Here is a 26072-nt window from a genome sequence, read left to right on the forward strand (position 1 = left end):
GGACATGGGTCAGGAGAAGGTGATAGAAACAGTCAAGGCAAACTTAAAGGTCATAATCTGCACATCGTGACACTTCTAAGTTATACACATTTAGTTAGTTAGTTAGTTAGTTAGTTAGTTATGGTGCTGGGGACCTGACCACTATAACTAGGCAATATGAAAATCCCAAGAGCAGGCCTGCATAAAGCATCCACACCAAGGCAGACCTGGAAATGCATTCACAACCACATGGGCTACCAGAGGCCCACATACTAGGTCTCGGGTATTCTAGGCAATCGACCTTGCCGCTGAGCTGCAGCCCAGGCTGGCACATTTCTATTAAGAAATTGTGTCCTCTTTAAAACTACAAAAAAGGAGCTGGAGAGATGGCTCAGTGTTTAAGAGCACTGACTGCTCTTCCAGAGGTCCTGAGTCCAATTCCCAGCAACCATATGGTGGCTCACAAGCCTCCATAATGGAATCTGATGCCCTCTTCTGGTGTGTCTGAAGACAGCTACAGTGTACTCATGTGTATTAAATAAATCTTTTTTAAAAATACAAAAAAATCTCAATTATGCTGTAATTCCTTTTTTGTACATACGCAGGTGTGATGGGGGGGGGGTGTCCTGTGGGAACTGCGTGTTTATAGGGAGTACCAAGGTTGACACCGATGTCTTCCTCGATCCCTCTGCCCGTCATCCTATACTGAGGTAGGATCTCTGCCTGAGCCCAGAAATAGTCTGGCTAACTAGCTTGTTTGCTTAGGGATTGCCTGGTTCCGCCTCCAACGGGCAGGCCACACAGTCATCCAACTTTCATGTGAGTTCCGAGGATCTGAACCGTTTTGACTGCTGAGCGGTCCCTCTGGCCCCAATTGTGCTGGTAATTCTATAACACAATAAAACCATCAGCCTAAAGTCCTCTCAAATTCTGATATCAAGTCAGCCCGCCCTCGCTCTACCCATAATTCCAAGCATCAGGTAGCCTGCCCTCATTCTACCCATAATTCCAAGCACCGCGTAGCCCTCCCTCACTCTACCCATAATTCCAAGCATCAGGTCTTAGGTCCTAAATTAAGATGAGGAAGAGGAAGAAATGGGAACGTGTCTAATTTTTAACTAATATTTCTAAACAAAATAGCTACAAAGGAAAAGTGGCAAGGACTGAGGAAGAGGAAAAGTGGCTTGCTCATTTCTATGAATTAGTCGTTTTAGCTTGCAGAGGCTAAAATGGCTACTGGAAAAACAGATCTCCAATAATTTCCTGGGCGTCAGGAAGGTCCCTTCATGAACCTTGCCTCTCTCTGCATGTGAGATATCTGCCAAGGTCTACACATTATCATGTACCAACCACAATCCACCATGGCATCCCACAGAACGCTCTGAACTCGGGTTTTGTTTTGTTGGTTTTTTTTTTCCTTTCTTATTTTGTTTAGCAATGGTTTTGTTTTTTCTTTTAAAGCAGGATCAGACCTTGAACTTGTTATATGGCCAAGGCTGTCCTTAAACTCCAGATCCTCTAGCTGGAGAGATGGTTCAGTGACTGAGGGCACTGGCTGCTCTTCCAGAGGACCTGGGAAGAGTCCCAGCACCCACATGGCAGCCCACAACTCTGATTTCAGGGGATCTGACACCCTCACAGAGACACACCTGTAGGCAAAACATCAATGCACATAAAATAAAGATTAAAAAATCATTTTTAAACCCCTCCATCCTCCTGCCTCCACCTCCCAAGTACCTAGATTAGGTACTACCTCTGCTAAGTCCAGTTCATCCTTCTTACCTGTTAATTTTTCAGGCATTGCTGAGTCCATTTGAGTTCTGGCTGGCATATACACACATACACCTTTCCCTAAACCTCTCCATCCCACCTCCAAACAGAACCACTTATTCCAGCCTTTCCACAGAACACTCCCTATTTTAGACACTCAAATTACATCTGAGGAAAAACACTAGAGGCAGTAGATGGAATACATAAAATAGGTTTTTTTCACCCGGCTAACTTCAAACTCACAGACATCCTCCTGTCTCTGCCTCCCATGTCCAGCTAAAGTTGTTTCTTAATTTAAAGCATCCCAAAGCCACGCATTGGACTGGTCAATGCTTCTCAACCCCACCACCTTTTAGAAGAACAAGTAGCTTCAAAGCTCTGCCTTCTATACACAGACAGAGAAAGAGAGACGGTAAATGCACTCAGGCTGGGTTTATAATTAAGTCAACCGCAATAGTCTACAACCAGGAGGAACATTTGTTTATTTTTCCATATCACCAAGATATTCCCCACAGTCAAGCAGGTGGAGGCAAAGATTAGATCTCATATGGCACAAACTCTGAAATCCACATCAGAGTGAAGGTTCAGCTACGAGATGGAGACTCACTGGGTCCTGGGCATATGAGGCAATGGCCCCTGCCCACCACGTTTGAAAGCCTTCATTTTTCCATCTATACTGGGATGGTTTGAATGCAAACATCCCCCACCCCCGTAGGCTCGTATATTTGAGTGTTTCATTCCCAGTTGGTGGGCTATTTAGGAAGAGTTAGGAAATGTGACCTTCTTCAAGAAGGTGTGTCACTAGGGGTGAGCTGTGAGATTTCAAAATCTCAGACCAGGCCCAGTCAGTCAGTGTCTCTGTCTCTGTCTCTGTGTCTCTCTGTCTCCCTTCTTCTCTCCTCCCTCCCCTCCTTGCCTCCTCCCCTCTGGTTCTTTCTCCCTCCTGCCTGCAGATCCGGATGCAAGCTCTCAGCTACTGCTCCAGCGTAGCAAGGCCTCCCTGCTATGATGGTCATGGAGTAACCCTCTGACACCGTAAGCAAGCCCCCAGTCAAATGTTCTCTTTACCAAGGGTTGCCTTGGTCATAGAGTCCCTTCATAGCAAGAGACCAGTGACCAAGACAGTCTGTGGTGACTTACCCACCCACCTTCAGACCTCTTCTCTTACACCACGAGTGCCTTCAGAATTGCTTTCAACTAAAACAGGTCTTAGACATCGAAGATTCAAAGACACATTTATTTCTGTATGCAGCCACCTCCCATACACCGTCTACTTACATCCTATATACCTTGCCCCAAATACAAACAAGTAAAGCGGCTGAGTTGGGCAGGTCACTTCTAACGGATCCCCAGTGGTCCCTCTCTTCTGCTAGTGTGTGTGTGTGTGTGTGTGTGTGTGTGTGTGTGTGTGTGTGTGTGTGTGTTCAGTCTGTCTCTGTCTCTGTTTCAGTCTGTCTACCACTCTCCTCTCTGTTGACAAGTCTCAAGTAGCTTGTGCTGACCTTGACTTCATTATGTTCTGACTATGGTCTTGAACGCCACCTGATGCTCGTGCCTCTGCCCCCTGAGTATTGGAGTTGCAGAACTACACCACCGCACCTGGTCTGTGCAGTGCTGGGAACTGAACTTCGTGAAGATCGGGTGAGCATTCTGCCACCTGAGCAACATCCCTGGCTTCACAGTCCTTCTATAAGCCCTTCCCCTATGATATAAACTGACCCAGTGACCATGGATACGGAAAAACAAGGGCTACCACAGGGGACATCTGGTTGCAAATCTGTAATCTCCTCTGCCTTACTCTTAGGGATGTAAGTCACCAGTCTGAGATGGGGGACCTTACATGGCAAGGAATTAAAAGGTCTTCAGCCAACCACAGGACACCTGAGACCCCTCACTTCAACAGCCTGTGAGGAATTCCTTGCCAACCACCTCAGGAACACACCGGACAAACACTTCTGCCATGTGAGCCTTCAAATAAGATCACAGTGGCCACCATCACAAATACCAGAGTGATGTGTCCCTTAGCTGGCTCAGTCATGCCCAGATGTCCGACTCAAGAAAACTATGAAGTAATATATACTTGGTGTTTTACACACACACACACACACACACACACACACACACACACACTCAATATTTAACTTGCTTTTAAAGTGACTTATGGGAGTGAAAACAGTCATAGTTGACAGCTACAGCACTTTGTCACCTCATATGGCTTTAACTTGGGGAAAATCCTATCACAGGTAATTACAAACGGATTGGGAGGGACTAAGCAGAAAAGAGTCAGAAAGAGTCGTACCCCCAACTTCAGCATTCCTGTTGCCCTGGTCTGAACCTGACACTCACCTTCAGCGCGTCCCCCTCGTTGCCTTCCATCACTTCCAGAATGAGGGCAGCCAGGATGTTGAAGCCTTGACAGTACCCGACATTCTTGTTCCACCGGGCGTAAGCCAATAGCACCCTCTTTAGTACCACCCTGTCTTGCTCCGCCTCCTGGCCACAGTAGGAACTACAGCCCGTGCGATGCAGATCCTAAAGAGGGAGGGAAAACAGTTTTTAAATACCTCCCCGCTGTGGTTGGAGCTTGTAGCTTCCTGGCCTCCAAGGAGTGAGGAGCTTGGCTCGACTGTGCACACTTCCCACCATGATGGCTGCCCACACAGACACAAAGCACTGGGTCAACAGACCTCCTGACCAGTGAGCCAAATGCATATCTTGAAAATTGATGGGTATTTGTCACTGCGTGGTGATGTGATTGAAAGCTGACTAGCAAACGTAACACTCACTCCCTCAGGGAAAAATTCCTGAATTTTTTTCTTCATTTCCCCTTTACCTCTATGAATATGGATATTCCCTTCTTTGCTTTTAATTCATAAGCAACTTATACACATGAGCCAAAATACTCGTTTGGATTTTCTGGTTTCCTACTGCTTTCAACTATGCAATCTGAGAAAGAGTCGAAAGGGTAAGGTGCGTGCGTGTGTGTGCGTGCGTGTGTGTGTGTGTGTGTGTGTGTGTGTATAAATATATATATATATGTATATATACATATACATATACATATATATATATATATATGCATCCAGAAGCCATGGGTTCAATTCCCAACATCAAGACAGCAGTTCATAACTAACTCTAGCTCAAGTTCAAAGGAACCATTGCCCTCGCCTGGCTTCCATAAGTACCAGAATGATATAGACACACATGATGACAAGAAACCCATATGTTGGTATTCTGTCTAAGCTCCACCCCCACAGTTACCTGGCAACAGCCAGCTGTGCCTGACACTATATAAGAGGCTCCTTGCCCCCCTCCTCACTCTCTTTGCTCTTCTCTGCTCTCTTGCCCCCTTCCCTTTGTTCCTTCTCTCCACATTCCCCTTCCCCCTTCCCTCCACATGCCCATGGCCGGCCTTTAGTTCTCCCCTCTTCCACTCTTCTTCCCTCACTATACCTCTCCACATGGAGCCATGTTGGCTTGGCGTGGTCTGTCTGGACGGTGAGCCGAGATTTAAACCCCAACACCATACACTAAAATAACATAATGTGTTTACAGTGCATGGCCTTAATTTGTAAGGTAAACTGAAGGGGGATATTTCAAATGTGACATTTTGTCTCTGTGGAACCTATGCTGGGATTCCAAATCGAGCACTGAGATGTGAATGGTGCAAAGGGCTTCAGCGTGCAACGTGCAATGCCGTGGCTTCTTTAAATGTTCACTTGAAACAAACCAAGCTAGATCAGAAAGTAGCTCGTTTTAGTTTGTTCATCCTCCTTTAAAGAAAAAAAAATGAATTTAAATGTGCCAGCACATTAGCCATCTTGTGCTGGCCAAAATGTAGATGAGACAGCCTTCCTTTGCAAATCCCAGCTTAGCATCCCACTATGGAACACTCATGAAAATCAGAGCCCACGTGCCTGAGCCTTATGTACAAGGATTATTCTGGTACCAAAGGAAACCAACATCCTTGGCTCAGCACCGGGCTCTTCTCAACCGCCATGATGGAGATATGCTAGAGGAGCTCACCCCATAGTGGACTAGAACACTAAAGGCAGATCCGTCGGCCAAACAACCAACCTATAAACTAACAGTTAGACCAGCAAAAACTCTAACTAGAGCCCAACGTTGCTAATATGAAATAAATTCACCTTTAAATTTCTCAGTCCAATGACTTTAATCTAAAAGTACAGTTGGTATCCCTGACCCACACCAGAGAAAACAAAAAGGGAATCCCTCCTAGCCTGTGGCCAAATTAGATAAACTGGATCTGTATGGGAGCTTGTTCACAGTCTCCCCTTAACTGGCAACATTTAAATTTATGAAGACATGGTGCAGTCAGGTTCTCAATACAAAAGCTACTGATTGATGGAGTGAGGCTGTAGGTGGTCTGGTCCTTCCTCTAGGGAGTGTTTGGCTCTTAGAATCCTTCTTCCTGCATTAGAAAGGGAAGCCGAGGTCCATCGCAGCATTACCTTGACGATCTGAATCCCCATTGAGTCGTCATCGGGGTTGCTCCTCTCGTTGAAAGTGAAGCGCATGGTTTTGTCCCAGTCGATGGCTATACTATGCAAATAGTGATCCGCCAAGGTCAACCAAACCTGAAGCGGTGCAGATAGAGAGGACTGGTGAAGCAGAATATGTTGCTTTTATTAGAAAGCTCGGGTTGCATCTGGGAAGGGCTAGCTGCAACTGTTTGGAGGCCAGGGCTAGCTCGTGCATACAAGTCTCGCTTGCTGTATTAAAGTGAACCCTGTGGGGCTTTTCATTCTTCCTTGCTATAAATATGTGTTGAGTTCCTATTATCTACCAAGTAATAGTCCAATCATTAGAGAAGAAAATAAACAGAATTTTTTCCCTTATATTCCAGGTAATTAAATAGACTGTATAATTCTATGACCTTGTTTTGCTTAATTCTAAATCTTTCTCTGCTTGGGCAACAGCTAATTGGCCACACACGGACCATTTTCCCCCCATGGAGACCTCCGCCTTAAACCTCTCCCTACATACCCCACCCACACACACAATTCTGACAGATAAATTCCTAGAGTGAATAACTTCTTAGAGAGTCACTGGATAGTTTAACTCCCTTACCTGACCAAGAAAATCTAACTCTGAACAATGAATTTCATAATCCCATGTTAATATTCGCTTGAGAAACACTCAGTGTTCAAATTCCAATGTTAAGATTAGATTTATAAATTAATAACTTTAGAGTTTGTTTTAAATTTCAATATTTGAACATAATTTGGCAGGAACAGCATTGATTAATATCTCTAAGTAGACTCCCAAGCACCAGAATCCTGCCCAAATGCCCACCAGATACCTTTGTGTTAGAAATGAATGAGGCATCTCAACAGTAAGAGATGTCAGGCAGATTATCTCACACCACACACCACACACACACACACACACACACACACACACACACACACACACCTACCTATTCCTCCCAACTACCTTTCCAGCCACTTAAGCCAAAATCCTGACACCCCATGTACATCTTATATCCATTCCACTGAACATTCACCTTAACTCAGGCATCGAAACACATCTAAGCCTTCTCACCACCTCCACTACCACAACCCCGGCCTATTTCTTGCCTGAATTATAATAGTCTACTTGCTTCCTGGTTTGTAGCCTAACCTCTCATATGCTCACCAGCAGACGAAATAGCCTGCTCAGAATTTCCCAGTACTTTGCCTCTCACAATGGCACAGAAGAGCCCTTCCGCTTCTATAGCCTGGGAGGGACTCATGACCAAGCTACTCACACTGCAGCTAGATGCCCCGCCCCCTGCTTCCCCCCAGCCTCTAGGCACCACCCACCTTAGTCTCCAACTTGCCTGAGAAAGGTGCCTAGGTGCTTCCCACCTCAGTGCCTACCCAGGCAGCTGCATAATTGACCTACTTCCTTCAGGGCCCTACTCAGCATCTATATAAAACTCCGCCTCCTGACCCCTATTCTCCCACACTCTCTGCTTTAAGTCTGTTCACCACAGCGCTTATCACTGTGTGACACGCCATCTTTGATTCACTGTTAGTTCTACGAGGGCAAAGTATTCCACCCACTGCTGCATCCCTCACACCCAGAATGTTGCCTGGCATGAATAATAAACACCCAGGGTATGATTAAAAAGTGCAAACACTTTTAGATTTCCCAGACACATCGATGGACAGAGCGATGGCCCTTGAGTATTCTAGCCCTGTGAGAAAACACTTACTTTCCTCCTCCATTCCTTCGGGATCCCCGTTGACAGTCTGGCAACTGCCTTGAGAGCATCATACCACTAGGACCAGAAAGAAATATTAGGAAAGGAATAAGATGAACCTGAAGCCATGTTTTCAGGCTTTCCTCATCTTGGCATTTGCGCCGTCTAGTTTTATGTATACTTAACACAAGCTAGAGTCACTGGAGAGGAGGGAGCCTCAATTGATGCCATGTCCCTATAAGATCTGACTAGAGTCAAGCCTGTAGGGTATTTTCTTAATTAGTGATCAATGGGGAAGGACCCAGCCCATCGTGGGTGGGGCCATACCTGGACTGATGGTTCTGGGTTCTCTAAGAAACCAGGCTGTGCAAGCCATAGGAAACAAACCAATAAGCAGCATCCTCCCTGGCCTCTGTGTGAGTTCCTGTCCTGATTTCATTCAGTGATGAGCAGGGCTGTGGAAGTGTAAACTGAATAAATCCTTTCCTTCCCAACCTCTTTGGTTATGTTGTTTCATCCGAGCAATAGTAACCCCAACTAACACAGCAGCTATAGAATGTGAGAAGCTTAACACAATGCCCCGGGACACTGACAGCTCTTGTGCATCAAAATACATGTGAATATTTCCATTTTAAGAATATATAACAATGTACCCTGATACTCCCAAATCAATCAATCAATCAGTCAATCAAACAAACAAAAACCTTAAAAGCCAAAAAAAAAAAAAAAAAAAAACAAAGTTACCTGCTGAAAACCATTTTGACCCAAAGATGGTTCAAGTGTGAACTTCAATTTTGTATCAACTCCTAGAAGAAAATTAAGTAGTTGTTATTTATGGGCATTATAACAAAGTTACATCTTAGATAAATTCAACACTTGGCTCTACTGAATTACTGTTAAAAAAAGTTAAGTGGTTTTCTTTTTACTACATTTGGACAATTTCATTAAAATTAAAACACACTGAACATTAAAAAAAGAAAAATGACTAAGACAATAAAATGGAATTACAAACACTGGATGGAGACCTCCACAGACGCCTAGAGCAATGCAAAACAGTGATTGACACGCAGGCTGGAGACATGGACCTGCATCAACTTTGCGTCCTGCGCTCGAGCTGCTTGTCCTGCCTGGACGGCAGGCCCCAGACGGCTGAGGTAAGAATAGCAAGCTCCACCCCAGAGGACTGTTTCGGTGACTGCTGCAAATACCCTCACCTGGGTAATTAACGGTTATAAAACACAGAAGGGAGGTCTCTGCTTACAGAGTTTGTTTTTCTGCAGCACCTGCATAGACTAAGACACTGGAGGAAACTTCAAGGGCTGGAGCTGAGGCCTAGCAGTAGATCAACTATTGGGTATGTGTGAGGCCCTAGGTTCCGTTCCCAGCACAAGAGTCGGAGGGACTAGAACACCAAAAGCTATGAAATACCTTCAGGAGGCCGTGAATGTAGCAGGGAGGCAGAGCTGATGCCTGGTGTGTGTTCAAGGTGAATGTCTCAGAAGAACAGACTATGTCTGTCTATCTGTTCTTTCTGTTTGCTTTGATTTGGCAATGCTGGAAATGAAACCTTTAGCCCAGCACATGCTAGGCAAGTGCCCCACCCCTGAGCTACACCTACCCACACCTCTTTCTGCTTATTATATCCACTCCATTTGATGACTTTCAGATATTTTAATTCTGTCTCAATATACCTATTCGTTGATGCTAAAAGTATGTTAGATTCTAGACTATAACTTAAAGATAGGACGGAATTCTAATCCTAAGTGATCCATCACTCTAATTTTCTTTGCTTTAGATCCCAAATCTGTACACCAGAAGTGTGAAAGTACATTAGAAGAACAAATTTTTATTACTTTTGGTTAGCCTTTATTCAAAATCTGCCACAGAATTATGTGTTGTTATTGAAGAGAAATTCCATAACAATTCTTATTCCTGTTTAAATTCTATAAATATATATATAATTAAATATGAAAATATGATATATCCTTTTTTTTCTTTTCTTTTTTTCGGAGCTGGGGACCGAACCCAGGGCCTTGCACTTGCTAGGCAAGCGCTCTACCACTGAGCTAAATCCCCAACCCCGATACATCCTTTTTATATAGTTTCAAAATCATTTGAAAGCACTGTTTGGTTTCTGAAAACAGAGTTGCATTGTTTCACCCCTAATGGCCTGAAACTCTCTGTGAAGATCTACCTGGTCTTCACTTCCTGTATCTTCTAAGTACTGGGCTTATAAATATCCATCATACCTAGCTTTAAGCGCGCTCTCTCTCTCTCTCTCTCTCTCTCTCTCTCTCTCTCTCACACACACACACACACACACACACACACACTCTGTGTGTGTGTGTGTGCATTCATGTGACTGTCTTCACATATGTCTGTATGTGTGCACATATGTGCAAGTAAGCATACACAAGGGGATGTCTTCCTCAATTGCTCTAACTTTATACTTTGGAACATAGTCTCTCACCGTGGAGCTCAGTCAAGCTGCTAAGCTAATCGATGAACTCCGGAGATGTGATCAATCCTACACACACACACCTGGAATCCTGAGACTACCAACAAGCACTGTGTAGCTTTTACAAAGGTTCTCAGGATGCAAACTCAGGTCCTCGTGCTTGCAGAGCAAGCACTTAACCATTAAGCCATCTACCTCCCCAGCCCCCTTAGCCAATTTAGAAAATGCTTATTCCTTACAAGTTCAAGGACCAAGAAATGTCAAGCCTCCTCAATAATATTCAGAAAAATCAAGCCATCTCATTGTTGCCTCCATGTTAAAAACCTCTTAACTTCCACTACTTGGATACTGACGTGGACAGGGGCATTTAGAGACTAGTATATAAAGGAACAGTCTACAGGGCATATGAAGTCGAGAAGTGGGAAACACATGTCCGCATTGCCCAAGCCCATGACTATAAGCAGACGGGTGGTGGTGGTGCTGCTGCTCTTATTGTTCTTGCCTTTGGTGATGATGCAGAGCCCCGAACAAATGTTCTAGTGTACCGACACCTAGATTTCCCATGTCAAGAATCCAGGGCATCTGATAATACCCTGACATTTCGAAGCTTTAAAGTCAAAGCTGTGCCATGACTGGATAGGTGATTTTCTTCTCCAAGAAGATATCAAGTACCCACTGATTCCCATCTCCGAAAAATGATTTTAATGAATTTCGTCCAGTCTTTGTAGTTGGGATCAAGACAGCCTAGCCTCCAGCTCCAACCAATGGCATGGACTTTGTAGAGAGAGTGCTGTCCAGGCCTGGGGTGCTGAATGCAAGAGCTTATGATTATGATTCTTGCGTTATCACAACAAAGACTAGAAAATTCGGCCCTATGGTGACTTTGCCACTGCCCCCCCCCCCGCCAAAAAAAAAAAAAAAAAACAAAAAAACACTGGATTCCCAGTGTGTTTGACCAAATATGCTCCTTTGACTTTGGGGAGCCACCTACTGGGCATAAACCATTGCTTTCCTGTGCTGAAACGCCAACTGGGGCTAGTCAAGTCAAAACCACAACTATTTTTCTTGTAATCAACAATGAGCCAGGTTTTAAGTGGAATTGATCATTTGTACCCTCACGCAGAGGCTTTAATCGGGCCATTTTCACCCGCTTTTCTTCCAAGTGAAACGAGAGGAGAGGTTTACGTTTCATCTGATAATCACAGCTGTTCCGGATTCAGAAATACAAAACACTATTTAACGTGGGAAGGAGATTTAAAAGGGAGGGGGGATGGTAAAAGAACACGGCAGATAAATACTACAGTCTCGGCAATTAGACACTTCGGTGGAGAGGAAAAAAAAACAAAAAAAAAACAAAGAAACCACGAGGTTCGGAGAGGCAGCAAGGCATCCCACCCTCTAAGACCCAGTGCCTGAGCAGAATCTGCAGGCTGGGTGGATGCAGGTCACAGAAGGGATGGGGGTTGGGGGAGGGTGCTGTAAAGACCACAAACTGCCTGGGGGCAACTGGGGCCACTCAAGGGAAAGGTAAGCGCGGAGCTTAAACTGCGTTCTCTGCGGCCACCCCTTGCCAGAATCCTCAGCGGCCAAGCGCTGGTGCCAGAGCCAGGCTCTTAAAACCCCCGATCAACGACGCCAGGTGACGGAGCTGGTGCGGAGACAGGCAGAGCCTGGAGAAGCAGGGAAGTGTAAATACAAGCTGATGGTAGGGAGGGCCTGTGCTCACCAGGCTAGGCGGGCTCCTGGACCTTACCTACAGAACCGAGCTCGTGCCCTCTCCTACCCCAACACAAACACACCACAGGCACTCTCGGGATAACATGCCCTCGATCGTTCGCCCGCCCTTCGCAGTCGCTACCTTTCCCTCTGACCTGTAGGGTCAAGGCTGTTTCAGCCAAACCCACACACCTCTCTGGAGGTCTGGCTTCCAGGGAACCTGGAGCACAATAGGTGACGCGGCCTCGGCTGGCGGGGGCAGCCTCCCTCACTCCCGCACCGTGCATGGAGGCTAAGCTCATAGGCCGCGGGTGGCTTCTGCAGAACGGCGCATTCTCCGTGCCCGGGTGGCCGCTGAATGCACCCAGGCCAGGGTCTGCTCCCATCCCTCCCAGGCCGACGGTGTTCCGCAGACACCTGCACCCCTGGCGCCCATCCGCAGCCCGCGCCTCACCCGGCTCCAAGGTGCAGAGCAACCGGGGCGCGGTCCGCGAGATGCAGCTGCGCTTCTTGAGCACATTGCTCAGGATGGTGCCCACGCCACCGCCGCCCTGGCGCTTCAGGCATCGCCCGCCGCGACGCAGGGAGCTGGTCAGTTTGTCCTGCCGCATCCGAGAGCGCCGTCCGCCGCCCCGGTGCTCGCTGCTGGTGCTGCGCTGGAACGACTCTGCACGCAGGGCTCGGCGAGTCCAAGCCGGCGAGGCTCCCTGGAGAGCTGCGAACGCGCAGCCGGAGCTCCGGAGTCGAGAGGATCAGAGAGAGCCGATGAGCTTCGGGAGACCGGCTGGCATCTGCAGTGCGGAGCCCAAACGTCTGAGACCCGAGCGAGCTGGGGCGGGGAGGAGGGCGGGAGCGAGCGCGCGGGCACGCAGAGACGGAGGCGGCGCCTCGGCACCCAATCCCGGCATCAGCCTGAGAAGACAAGGCGGTCTGAGCCCCGGAGCTCCGAGCCAGCTCCGTGGACAGAAACCAGAAACAAGGCAGGAGTGTGCCCACACTCCTAAGCTTGGGCGGGATGGAGGAGTCGCAGGTGCAAGACAGCAAGTGCCCACTTGGTTTGAGCAGCCTGGGGAAGGCCAGGCCTGTCCAGGGCAGCACGAAGCCTCGGGGCAGAGAAGCTGGCAGATGGTGACCTCAACCTTCAGCCCAAATTGCGTTCATGTCTTTCCAGGCCGCTTCGAGAGGCAAAGAACCATGTTTAATAACAATATAGTTCCTCTTGGGAAAACGGAATCCTAAGAAAACGTTCCTGTTGAAGAAGCAGTTTTCAAAGGAAGTGTTTCCGGGGGGCGTGGTGGGGCCAGGTTATCTGCCAGACTTGAAAAACTCAGAAGAATCTTGAAAGAGTGTAGTTCTGAGTCAAGGCTTAAGGAGACGAACTAACTACCGCGGGACTGGCGCCTTGACATGAAGGTTGATGGCCACATCCTGACAAGTCCCAAAAGGCCTGAGCCTATCCATGTAGGCGCTCCACCTCCCATGATGCTGCTACCGGAGCTGTTTCAAGCTAGCAAGCCTGGGGAGACAGGGAGACCCGGCTGCCAACCTGAATGTCGCTCTGCTACCTGTGCAGCCTTCGCCCAGCTCTATACTCCATTTTTCAGTCGTGGGTCTCACTAAGTAGCTCTGACTGGCCTTGAACTTAATGATTCGCTTGACTCAGCCTCCTGAGTGACTGGTATTACAGCACTATATCTACCCCCCAACCCCTGCCGGAAGGCCTGGCTTGATTGATACTTTTTTTCTTCTGCTTATATTTCATGTAAAATTAATATGGTAGCCAGGTATGGAGGTGTCTAGCGCGTGCTAGGTGTCTTTAATTTTCAAAGCGCCCCCCTTTCTCATTGCATTCTTTGAATCTCGGCTCTCAAATCTTCCAAAGCTCCAGATATCAGCAAAGTCTGGCTTCATAATCATTAGCAAGCCGTCTGGACAGACTCCTTCAGAACCTCCCTTGGCATGCCTGTTCCACAATCTCTTTCCACCGCCTTGGGCCTACAGAATGCCCTTCCAGACTCTTCAGCAAAGTTCTCTGGGAGTACTGATCGACCAACTAACCTTCATAAACATGTGGCCTGGACCTAACAATTTATGAATGAAAGGATGTTTCTATTAACTCTAGCCTTTCCTTGCCTTTGCTGATGAGATGAGCTGGAAACCGCTTCATTTGTTCTCCCTGTGGGAATTTCAAAGGTTTTCTGCAGCTCCTGCAAGACCCTGATCAGGCTCCACCAACACTTTACAGGTGCCTGTGTTTTTCATGCCCAGGTGGTACCAAGTCAACACTTAATTAGTTAAGATACAATGTTTGACCTAGGACCTGCACTCCAAAGGTCCAGTACATTTTCCACCTGAATCTTTTTTATCAGGAACAAGACAATGGCTCACAATTCTTTCCACAATGGTTTCTCCATAGCAAGTTCCAGGCCATCTGGGGCTACACAGTGAAACCCTATCTAAAAATAAAAGACAGAGAGGAGAAAATTGTTTCTTAGCAACCCTTGGAGATATAACTTGAGAGTTACCAAAATAGAATATATAACTGATGCTAAGGTACTTAATTGTGACTCTCCCTTGAGAACCCCAGTCCACACTTGAGTGTGTCATCTTCTTTCCCTGAGCACCCCCTCCTCCACCCCTCCCTCCCTTCTTCCCTCCCTCCCTAGAGTGCATGCTAAGCTTACCATTTGCAAACTCTCAGTGTCCTTTGACAAGCCCTCTCTTAGCGTGTCATACATTCCTCCTGAACATCTATCCTCCTCTTAATCTTTCTGTTTAAAATCTATATTAAAATATCTTTTAATAAACTGAAACTCTGCTTCAAAAAACTATAGGTGTTTCATCATCATTCATGCCCTCGGTGCTCCTGAACTCATGCTCACCACTGTTGCTGTTAGAGAAGGAAATGTCTTTCTTAAAGCACAATGGCATGTTTGCCTTCATAAAGCAAGAGCACTAGAGCATCAAAAGGGTTCATATGTGGTAATCTTTAGGGAGGGGGAAAGTAGAATTTTTAAAACCATGGAAGAGGAGGTCAATGAGAGTCTCTGTTTCAAAAACTAAGGTGGACAAGGTCTGAGGAAGAGCAGTAATGTCTTCTGACCTCCATCTACACCTGCATACACACAAACACATACACACATGTACATTATGCACATGTACATACACATGTACATGTACAAGTATACACAAACACCCACATGTACACACATGTGCACATACACAATGCACATACACATGTACATTCACAAGTACACATACACACGTGTGTACATATGTACACATACAAACATACATATACACACGTACATACACATATGCACATACACATATACACATACACATGTGTACACACATGTACCCAGAACATATACACACGTGTACATACACACACGTGAATACACAAAAACTTTTTTCAAAAGAAGGAATACTGTGGGGGTTGGGGATTTAGCTCAGCAGTAGAGCGCTTGCCTAGCGAGTGCAAGGCCCTGGGTTCTGTCCCCAGCTCCGGGGAAAAAAAAAAGAAGGAATACTGTGGATACAAGAATGGAATATTGAGATTTGCCTAGATTGCCTTAAACAGTTTTGACTTTGAAATCATGTTTAATTAAATGCTAACAAATTTAAATTCTTAAATGAAACTATGGAAATGAAGAAAAACAAATGAACCTAACTAAATTTATAGCATAAAAATATGGGGGAAATGATTGTACTTAAACAGGGATATATACTGTAAAGTAGAGTTGAAAAATTGAAATTTTACTCAGCAGTTATCAATACTGGTATTTTTTAACTCATGTGCTATAGGAGAAGGCAAATGGAGCCAGTATTGTGTATAACTATATAATGAAAAATGTTTTCTTTAAAATACTATATAATGTTTGTTTGGAGGAAGTTTTCTGTTTTTGTTTGTTTGTTTTGTTTTTGTTTTGTTTTGTTTTGAGACAGGATCTCCTTGGGTAGCCTGGGCTACATAAGCTTGCTATCCCCCTCCTTCAGCCTCTGGAATACTGGGGTTAGAGATATATGATACCACACTTGATTTACAATTAATGTATACAAATTGGAAATACTAGCATAAACTAATTTTTCCCCTCAAATATCAACTGGCTCGCTGAATCCAAACTTAAGGGCAGCCAACTTTGTAGTTGTAAACATCCAGCACCCAGGTCATGGTCTCTACACCCCACTAAAAGGAGCAATGGCTTCCTTGAAAAGTGACTGACTCAGGCCTGAGCCAGGGAAAGCACATGTGAGCTACAGCCTCTCAATGCACTCGGGGTGAATAAGGTCACATCACAGGGGCACAAAAGCCACATAAACAGGGTCCTCCATTGGCAAACATGAAACAAGTCAAGGAGAAAATCGACCTCTGCATTTGACTGAAGAAACCCTGAGCATCTTGTGAGAGCTTTAATAATGCTACGCTATAGGGACCAGGCAAGGGAGTCCTCCCAGTGACTTTAGCACACTTATTTGTCCACACATCACAGGCTTTGTGAAGAGTCCCACCCAGATTTGAGGACACTGCCGGGAATGGTGTAACTCTAAGAATGAAACTTTGTGGGGCTGGGGATTTAGCTCAGTGGTAGAGCGCTTACCTAGGAAGCGCAAGGCCCTGGGTTCGGTCCCCAGCTCCGAAAAAAAGAACCAAAAAAAAAAAAAAAAAAAAGAATGAAACTTTGTAAACATGAGGTTAGCTGCTAAAGCAAGTGGGACATACAAAGCACATTGGATACATGGTTTCACTGCCTGACCTGTCTTTGAACTCCCAGAAAGTGTGGCTTTAAAGTGTTGCTTTATGCTGGGTAGTGGTGGCAGACACGTTTAATCCCAATACTCGGGAAGCAGAAGCACGTAGTTCATTCAAGGCCAGCCTGCCCTACAGAGTGAGTTCTAGCAAAGCCAGAGCTACACAGAGAAACCGTTGCTTTATAAAATAAAGCCAGAGTATCCTCCAGATTTGCATCAGATCCAACCTTCCTCAACATGCTCAGGTACAGAAGTCTGTCGATCACTGGACCAGTGCTTTTACACTGTGTGTATTCATTATCCTTTAGCTTTCCTTCACCATCCCAGCCTCTCGGTGATGTTAAGGACCACAGGAAGGTCTGGTGTTTTACACAATGTTCTAGAGGGTCCTGAGGCTGAAGACGATGAACTGCAGGAGAGAAAACCCCAGGACAAGTGCACACAGTCTTACCTTCCAGAACTCTCCTCAGCCAAGCCTTCGTTAGAGGGCTTTGTGTCTTCTTAGAGGGCTTTGTGTCTTCTTTTAACAAAGGATGCTATTCACGACGCATCTCACTGAGCCAGCAAGAGAGGCAGCCTCATGGGCCAAGAGAATGAGCCTCTGGTGTGGGAAGGACAGCCTGAGGCTTCGTGACACATGCCATTCAGGGCACCCCACACCCTTTGCCTCAGACCTCACGCTCATCAGGCAAACCTCTGATTATCATTTGGCTCCAGAAAGGGCTGCTGCCCAGAAGGGAACACAGCAAATGACAGCCACCACCCCTGAGTTCAGCTGATGCTGAGCTGGCCGAGGAGACCAAGGGTCTAAGCTATTACAGCTGAACTCCAACCCTGGGTGGGGTGAGGGGCTGGTCAGGGCTGACAAAAAGACTTTTCTCTGAAATTCTTCACAATGCTCTCCTTCCCCATCGTGGAGGAGCTTACTCCCCACAAACAAACATTCCATTTTGTTCCTTTCAGATTACAAGAGAAAATGAGCTTTTAAAAAAGGGGGGGCTTCCTTGAAATCTTCCCATTCTCAAATTGCATATAAGATAACACTGTGTGTGTGAGTGTGTGTTAGTGTGTGTGTGCATGTGTGTGTATGTGTGTGTGTGCAGTGTTTCTACTATTATAGCGATAAATAGCGGAGGAATTAAACAATGTTATTTTGTTTACATTGGGGAGGAAAGACAGGACTGCCAACTTTTGTAGCAAACAGATAATTAAGTTAGTGCTAAGATACAATACTCTAAAAGTAGCCCCAGCACAAGCCTGGTATTATATTTATTATGTGACTCATGGTTTATTTCATGTCTGGGATATTGTTTTCCAAAAGCAAAAGATGTCATCTGAAGTCAACTCAGAAAAAAAACCAGCATGGCCTTTGCCTGAGGCTACCAGCAGCGGGGCCAACCCATCATTAGTCTCTCCTCAACAAATGGCCCTCCCTACTAAATAATGTCAGTGAATTCCCATTTGAGTAAATCACACCTTGGAACTATCCAGAGGAGCTATGATTAAATCTGAATGTGTGGAAACGCTCAATGTAAAATATATAGTGGGTGAGTCTGGAGGTGAGGCAGGGGATCACAAGTTTGAGGCCAGCGCAGACTACATGTCAGGCCCTGGGCTAGCTTGAGCAGTGAAACTCTGTCTCAAAATACTCCTTTATACACATAAGAAAGTGTCTCTCCTATTGTTAAGGAAAGGGAACATTTCGAGGAGGCATCCTGAACATTTTGAGGAACATCCTAGAAGCTGACTAGTGACCTAAGGACCATTTGCTCACAGGGCATTCTGTGAATCCTTCAGCCCATTGGCTGGGAATGAGCCTTCTTGAAAAGAAACTTTGCCTTGAATGGGAGACAAGTAAGAAGTCTGAAGGAAAAGCAAGCCCAACACCAGAAATAAAAGCCTCGTCCCAAGGGGCTTCCAAAAAGAAATTGGGTCTGAGACATTTTTCTGATTTCCTGTTGCTATTTCTGCTTAACAACAAAATCTCAACATAAAAAGGGCCTACGTGCTTATCCTCAGGGACAGCACAGGGCTGGTCCTGGCAATTACCAAGGAGAAGAGGCCCAGAAAGCCTGCTGCTCAGAGAAAGGGAAACCACAAGGGAGTCAGGCTGCTGTGGGAGCCTGGGCTTGGAGCTCATCCCCAGGGCAGCCTCCGAGGGTCAGGGAGATCTCACAGATCATCACATCCAAGGCACCTCATGTTGGGCAACAGATGAGTACGGATGTCTTGCCCTCACAGTTACTAAAAGCAACAGGCAACCGCCGGCATAGAAAAAGCTTCTTCCTTCCCCCTTCTCCCTACTGCTTGGTAAAAGGCAACATTTCCATGCATCTCCCAGTGTCTGCTATAGCCTGGCTCATCGTGAGTGGTGGGCTTGCCCTCGGCAATAGTGAGAGCTGGTCAGCCTTTTGGAGAAAGGGCCTCTGAATGGCCATTCCTGAGGTCATTGGGGACATGCCCTTTCTCTTCTCTGCCCTGTGGCTTGTGATGAGGGGAAGCATTTTGCACTCCTGACTCACCTCAGGCTCAAAGCACAGAGACAACAAGATCATGGACTGGAGCCTCCAAGACCGTGAGCTAGGATAAACCTTTTCTCTTTATGTCTTAATTATCTCAAGTGTTTCATTATAGGGATGGAAAGCTGACAGAATACTGACAGCCACTTCCCTAGAAAACTAACACTCTCCTCAAGCCTACTTAAAAGTAGAGTTTAGGGGTTGGGGATTTAGCTCAGTGGTAGAGCGCTTGCAAGGCCCTGGGTTCGGTCCCCAGCTTCAAAAAAAAAAAAAAAAAAAAAAAAAAAGTAGAGTTTAATAAGTGGTTCGATCAACTCATTACCCAGGACGCAGCCATCTGCGTCGAACTCACAGTGATGAGCATTGTTTCCCTCCACCAAAGAGACCCGGGGCTGAAGAGCAGGAAGGAACTGAGGGGGGGAGGGGGAAAATCCCACAATTTCCTGACACTGTCACGTGACGCACACGGAACATTTTACTTTCTTTTTATGTGATGTTTCTCATCTTAGTCATAAGAACACTTTCTCTATCTAAACACAGGCGTCCTTTTTAAGACAATGAGGCGTGGCTTTTATATTCTGTTAAATGCAGAGAAAAATCACCAACACATGCAGAACAAAGGAGCGCTGAGATTCCAAAAACAAGTCGCTCAGCCCCGTCCTTCCACTCTCCGTGGTGCTATTTATGCTTCCCAGAAACATTCTCTTCAATAAGATTAAAAAAAAAAAATGCTCCCAAGCATATATTCTCCCTAAACACACTCATTCTGGAAGACGTATTTTAAGAAACAGAAATCACTTAATTTATAGATCAGAAGTTCAAATTTTGGGGGCTGGGGATTTAGCTCAGTGGTAGAGCGCTTGCCTGGGAAGCGCAAGGCCCTGGGTTCAGTCCCCAGCTCCGGAAAAAAAAAAAAAAAAAGAAGTTCAAATTTTTAAATGTGTCTAATGTTATAATTTAATTCGCAGTGCAGAATTGATTTTTTTTTTTTTAGTATTACACTGGGAGTGTACATAAAGCCTCTGCAGCCACTACTCTTTTAACCTATTATTTTAGGTGAAGCACTTTCTCTTCTCAAAATGGTTTATATGGATTTACTATTAGAGGACCAGGTGCCTTTATCCAAAACCTTCAAGACCAAATGTGTTTGGGGTTTGTTAATATTTTAAAATATTTTCACACAGGTATACAGGTAGGTAAGTAGATAGATGATAGATAGGTAGATAGACAGATAAATAGATAGATGATGGATGGATGAATGGATAGATGGATGAGGAAGGGGTGGATGGATGGATAGATGGACAGACAGATGGACAGATGGATAGATCTGTATATATAGATGGGGTTAGCGTGGAGGTAGACGTCAGTCTAAACTGCATTTCTATTTCCCTCATGTCTTATACACATGATGTTGAGGTGATCTGGTAGAATATGTTTAGCCTGCTTATGTGTTAAGTATGGCCCATCCCATGAGGTCATGTGGAACTTTCCATGTGTAGCAGTGGCGTCCCATCAGCTGAACAGCTTTGTGTCTTGGAGTACTTCGGATTTGGGATTTTCTCCAATCTTCCTCCTGTACTTGAGCTAGGTTTATGTTGACCATAAAAAGATTTCTTTTTGAGGGTCCTCAGTTTACCACTGCCTCCGTTAACTAACCACCAGCCTGTTTCCTTTTTGAAATGAGGAGGGTTAGTTTTAGAAATGATCTCTGAAGTTTCTTGGGAAACTTGAAGGTTGACCAGAAGGGGGTGTCTGATGACTTGAAGCTGGAGTTAGAGGATTTTGTGAGCTGCTTGATAAGGTACTGGGGTCCCAACCCCAGCCTCTGAAAGAACAGAGAGCATTCTTACTGCTGTGCCATCTCTCCAGATGAATATGAACGACTAAGAGGCTCGTTGCTTTGGCAAAAACAAGAAAGAAAGAAAGAAAGAAAGAAAGAAAGAAAGAAAGAAAGAAAGAAAGAAAGAAAGAGAGAGAGAGAAAGAGAGAGAGAAAGGAAGAGAGAGAGAGAAAGAGAGAGAGAAAGGAAGAGAGAGAGAAAGAAACCACTGCTTAATATGTCTAACTATCTAGCTTGGATCCCCCCAACACTTTACAGAAAACTATTGTATGGTTCTTTCCCAGTACCAATTAATGCAATTTACTTTAGCTTAAAATATGCACAATGATGGACGGGAGCAGGTCAATGCCTTTGAAAGGAACACAATTGGGGCTGGGGCTGGGCTCAGTTGGTAGAGTGCTTATCTAGCACAAGGCCCTGGGTTCAGTCCTCCATGCCACAAAAGGCAGATGTGATGGGACACATCTGTAACCCCAGAAGTCAGGAGGAGGTAGAGGCAGGAGGATCAGCATTCAAGTCATCTTTGGCTACATGGCAAGTTCAAGGCTAGCCTGTGCATAAGACCCTCTGTCTCAATTTTTTTTCTTGGTAATGAAAAAGAAGTATCAGAAAGCAGAGAAAGGTTACAATCGACAAAAACACTGGCTTGGCTGGCCTGGACCTCTTCTCTCAACAAACTGAGTTCATTCTGCAGAGACAGTGCAGATGTATGGACTGAGGAAGAATATATGAGGGCACACAGGTGTCAGCTGAACCCCACCCAGGAGTCCAGGCGGGGCAGCCGCAGCAGGCTAAGGTTTAAATTCTAGCACCAACACTTGTCTTTGGGCAGGTGTGGAGGTTTGAATATGCTGGGCCCAGGGAGTGTCATGGCTAGGAGGTGTGGCCTTGTTGGAGTGGGTGTGGTCTTGATAGAGTGGGTGTGGCCTTGTTAGAGTGGGTGTGCCCTTGTTGGAGTAGGTGTGGCCTTGTTGGAGGAAGTGTGAAGTGGGTTTTAAGACCCTCATCCTAGCTGCCTGGAAAACAGTCTTCTCCTGTTTGCCTTCAGAATAAGATGTAGAACTCTCAGCTCCTCCTGCACCATGCCTGCCTAGATGCTGCTATGTTCCCACCTTGATGATAATGGACTGAACCTCTGACCCCAATTAAATGTCATGCTAATAAGAATTGCCTTGGTCATAGTGTCTGTTCACACCAATGGAAACACTAACAATGACAGCAGGTGACCTAGTTTCTAGGTTTTAGCCTTGTCATCTTTAGAATGGATGATATTTATGAGAACTGATGACAAAGTCAAGAATGTAATCCAGTGCTGGCACAAAGCAGGCATGGAAGACACTTGCATTCAAGTATCCTTCTGTGACAGTTTGTATAGGCCTAGCCCAGGGAGTGGCACTATTAGAGGGTATAGCCTTCTTGGAATAGGTGTGGCCTTGTTGGAGTAGGTGTGTCACTGTGGATGTGGGCTATAAGACCCTCATCCTAACTGCCTGGAAGTCAGTATTCTGCTAGCAGCCTTCAGATGAAGATGTAGAGCTCTCAGCTCCTCCTGCACCCTGTCTGCCTGGATGCCGCCATGCTCCTGCCTTGATGATAATGGACTGAACCTCTGACCCTGTAAGCCAGCCCCAATTAAATGTTGTCCTTATAAGAGCTGCCTTGGTCATGGTGTCTGTTTACAGCAGTATTACCCTAACTAAGACACCTTCCTTCTGTCCGTGTGGCCATCACTGAAGGGAAAACCTGGCACTGTGAGTTCTATACCTTGAGGTCTGCCCAGTGCAAGACCCAGGTTCACCACTAGATCCCTTCCAACTGCCCGAGACACCATCGTCCTTTGTTTTTGACCCCAGAACCCTCACTTGCTTCGTAGGAACACAATGACTGTCTCTGTGCTTCTCCAAAAAGGGGTTAAGTTTGAACTGAATGGTGAGATCTATAGAGAAATAGATACCAGCAAAAGTGTAAGGATGTTCCCGCTGTGACGCAACACATCTCTGGGATCAAAGACTCCCTCTCCCACAGAGTTCGGGGGCAGAGGCTGCAAGGTGGGACACTAGGAAGAACATGTAACTTAACATGAGGCCAGACCAGCATGCTGTGTGCCTTCATATCCCTCTAGCTCTCGGTGGTTAACCCCGCTGGTAAGTAACGATTCTATTACTGCATTGGAATCCTGCAATGCTGCACGAAAACAAATATCTAGAGAAGATACCTGTAATTGTTATGTTCTCAGACAAACTGAAACTTAAACAAAAAATCCTTTGGGTGTAAACTCCTCCTCGTTATAAAAGGTTTATAAATATATTATGTATTCTTGACTTAAATATCCTGAGCAAGTAAAATTATTTCTTTCTTAAGAATTTATGTTTCAGACCTAGAGAAATGACTCAATGGTATATACCACTCTTCCAGAGGATACAGAGGATTCCCAACACCCTCATGGTGGCTCAGCTCACAATTGCCTGTAACTCCAGTTCCAGAGGATCTGACATCCTCTTCTGATCTTTGCAGGCACCAAGCACACACATGGCGCACAGACATACATGTAGACAAAACTCTCATATATATAATATAACTTTAAGGTCACTATTCTAATTCATATGAGTCCAAGACAGATTCTGTAAGTTCAGGCAGTCAAATGATGCCCAAGTCATCTTTCTCACATGTGCTGCTTGGCTTAACTCTTTAGGTACATGTATTTAAACTGGTATACTCCTTCCCTCCCTCCATCCCTCCCTTGTGCATGGGTGTACATACACACACACACACACACACACACACACACACACACACACAGCAATCATCTTCAATGAGGGGGTAAAAAGACTGTCAGAGTAATGGGTAGTACACATAGGCAACAAAACAGCATTTTCTGTAGGGCTGTTGTACCCAGGACTCTCAATCCCAGCATGGCTGGGAGGAGGTTCATGAAGACCCACCCCTACCTTAGGAACTACTGATAGCTGGTGGCTGCTAGAGGAGGGGAGGCAGCTCTCTTCAGGAATGTGGCCTCAGACATACTGTGTATGCTCCAGTAGATGGTCCTATGCCCACACACAAGAAACTGCAGTATGTAGACTCTGTATGTGACAGACAGAAACTGAGAGAGACAGAGACAGAGAAACGGAGAGAGATAAAGAATGAATAAAAAATTAGGAGGGAAGACTGAAGGAAAGGCCCTCCAGAGACCATCCCACCTAGGGATCCATCCCATCTCTAGGCACCAAATCCCCACACTATTGCTGATGCCAAGAAGCACTTGCTGATGCCAAGAAGCCTGGTATGGCTGTTTCCTGAGAGGTTCTACCAGCACCTGACTAAGACAGATGCAGATACTCACAGCCAACCGTCAGACTGAGCCTGGGAACCACAATGGAAGAGCTAGGGGAAGGACTGAAGGAGCTGAGGGGATTACAACCCCATAAGAAGAACAATATCAACTAACTGGACCACCCAGAGCTCCCAGGGTCTAAACCACCAGCCAAAGAGCACACATGGAGGGACCCATGGCTCCAGATGCATGTGTAGCAGAGCATGGCCTTGTCTAACATCAGTGGGAGGGGAGGCCCTTGGTCCTGTGGAGGCTCGATGCCCCAGTGCAGGGGGATGTCAGAGCACTGAGGTGGGAGTGGGTGGGTGGGTAGAGGAGCACCCTCATAGAGGCAAAGGGGAGGGGGAGAAGGGATGGGAGGATTGTGGGGTAACGGGAAGGGGGATATTATTTGAAATGTAAAGGAATAAAATTATTAATGAAAAAATTAGGAGAGAAAAGTGTTGGGGGCAATAAGGGAAGAATTGGAGGGGAAAGAGTAGGTGATGGGTTTGATCAAAACACATTGTAAGAAATTCTCAAACAAGCCTTCAGTTTTAGCCTTCAGGAGCAAAAACACTCACAGGAAAAACAGACAATCTCTGAGTTTGAGGTCAGCCTGGCCCACATAGCAAGTTAGCAAGTTCCAGGATAAGCAGGGCTACGTAGAGACATCCTGTCTAAAAAAAAAAAAAAATTCCCAAACACTAAACACAATTTTAAAAGTGAAATATGAAATGCACTTTTGAGAGGCACGACCTGAGGGAGAATGTAAATGGAGCAAGGCAGGGGTCAAGGTCGATACACGTGACATTGTGCAAGCTGATAACTTAGTCTCCATGTAGGACATCCCCTGGCACACGCGCCAATAGAAAAGAAGCCTGGGGTGGTGTAAGCCACAGATGTATCCTAGCCGAGGTCCACATTTATGTTCTGGAGCGTCGGCGATCGAAAAGGAAACCGACATCTCGACAGATGCTCTTTCTACAATCCTTCTCTCTGCGAGAAGCAACGCAGGCGGCAGAGTCTACTTGTGAACCTAATACAGCTACGGTGGCACCTTTAATTACCACAGCTTTAGTCCTACTTGCCACAGAGCATCACCTGGCAGAGTGTCAACCTGGCATGTTGCCAACCCCAATCATGTGCGCCAGCTCCGGGGGAGGAAACATATTACGTCTTTTTAAAAGAAAAATTACCCCTGGTGATTTTAAACATTTCTGGCACCTGATGCTTACTGAGAGTTTCGGTATCCCTTATCCAAGACGGTTGCGGCCGCGCGGGTTTCAAACTTGGATTTGTTGCTGCTGTGGTTCAGACTTATCTGGCTATTGTAGTGAGAAACCACAGGATGGGACCTGAGGTTTATTTTCGCCTTAAGCACATGGCTGGAAGGTGGCATTGGGCAGCGTTTTTTATTGTCCTGAGTCCAGGTATGGTGATCCATGCCTATAATCCTGACATATAAGAGTTTGAGACTGGGGCTGGAGAGATGGGTCAGTGGTTATGAGCACCGA

At 45.8% G+C, this 26072-nt stretch overlaps 1 protein-coding gene across 2 annotated transcripts in view; it reads right to left on the reverse strand.

Moving 5' to 3' along the window:
• The window catches only part of Tbc1d30 (TBC1 domain family, member 30), an 89374-nt gene that overhangs the window by 35957 nt on the left and 27345 nt on the right, over positions 1-26072 (reverse strand). The window contains exons 1-5 of one of the 2 annotated variants that reach the window (NM_001427595.1): positions 12586-12924; positions 8702-8763; positions 7970-8035; positions 6222-6347; positions 4096-4281 (exon numbers count right to left, since the gene is read on the reverse strand). In NM_001427595.1, the coding sequence (NP_001414524.1) occupies positions 4096-4281; positions 6222-6347; positions 7970-8035; positions 8702-8763; positions 12586-12742 (597 nt within the window). In that variant the 5' untranslated portion in view covers positions 12743-12924. Of the gene's footprint in view, positions 1-4095; positions 4282-6221; positions 6348-7969; positions 8036-8701; positions 8764-12585; positions 12925-26072 lie in introns of those variants that run through there. The other variant, XM_039080139.2, reaches the window with a different exon arrangement.

This window comes from Rattus norvegicus, chromosome 7 (genome assembly GCF_036323735.1).
Source record: "Rattus norvegicus strain BN/NHsdMcwi chromosome 7, GRCr8, whole genome shotgun sequence".
In the NCBI taxonomy this organism is placed as follows: Eukaryota; Metazoa; Chordata; class Mammalia; order Rodentia; family Muridae; genus Rattus; species Rattus norvegicus.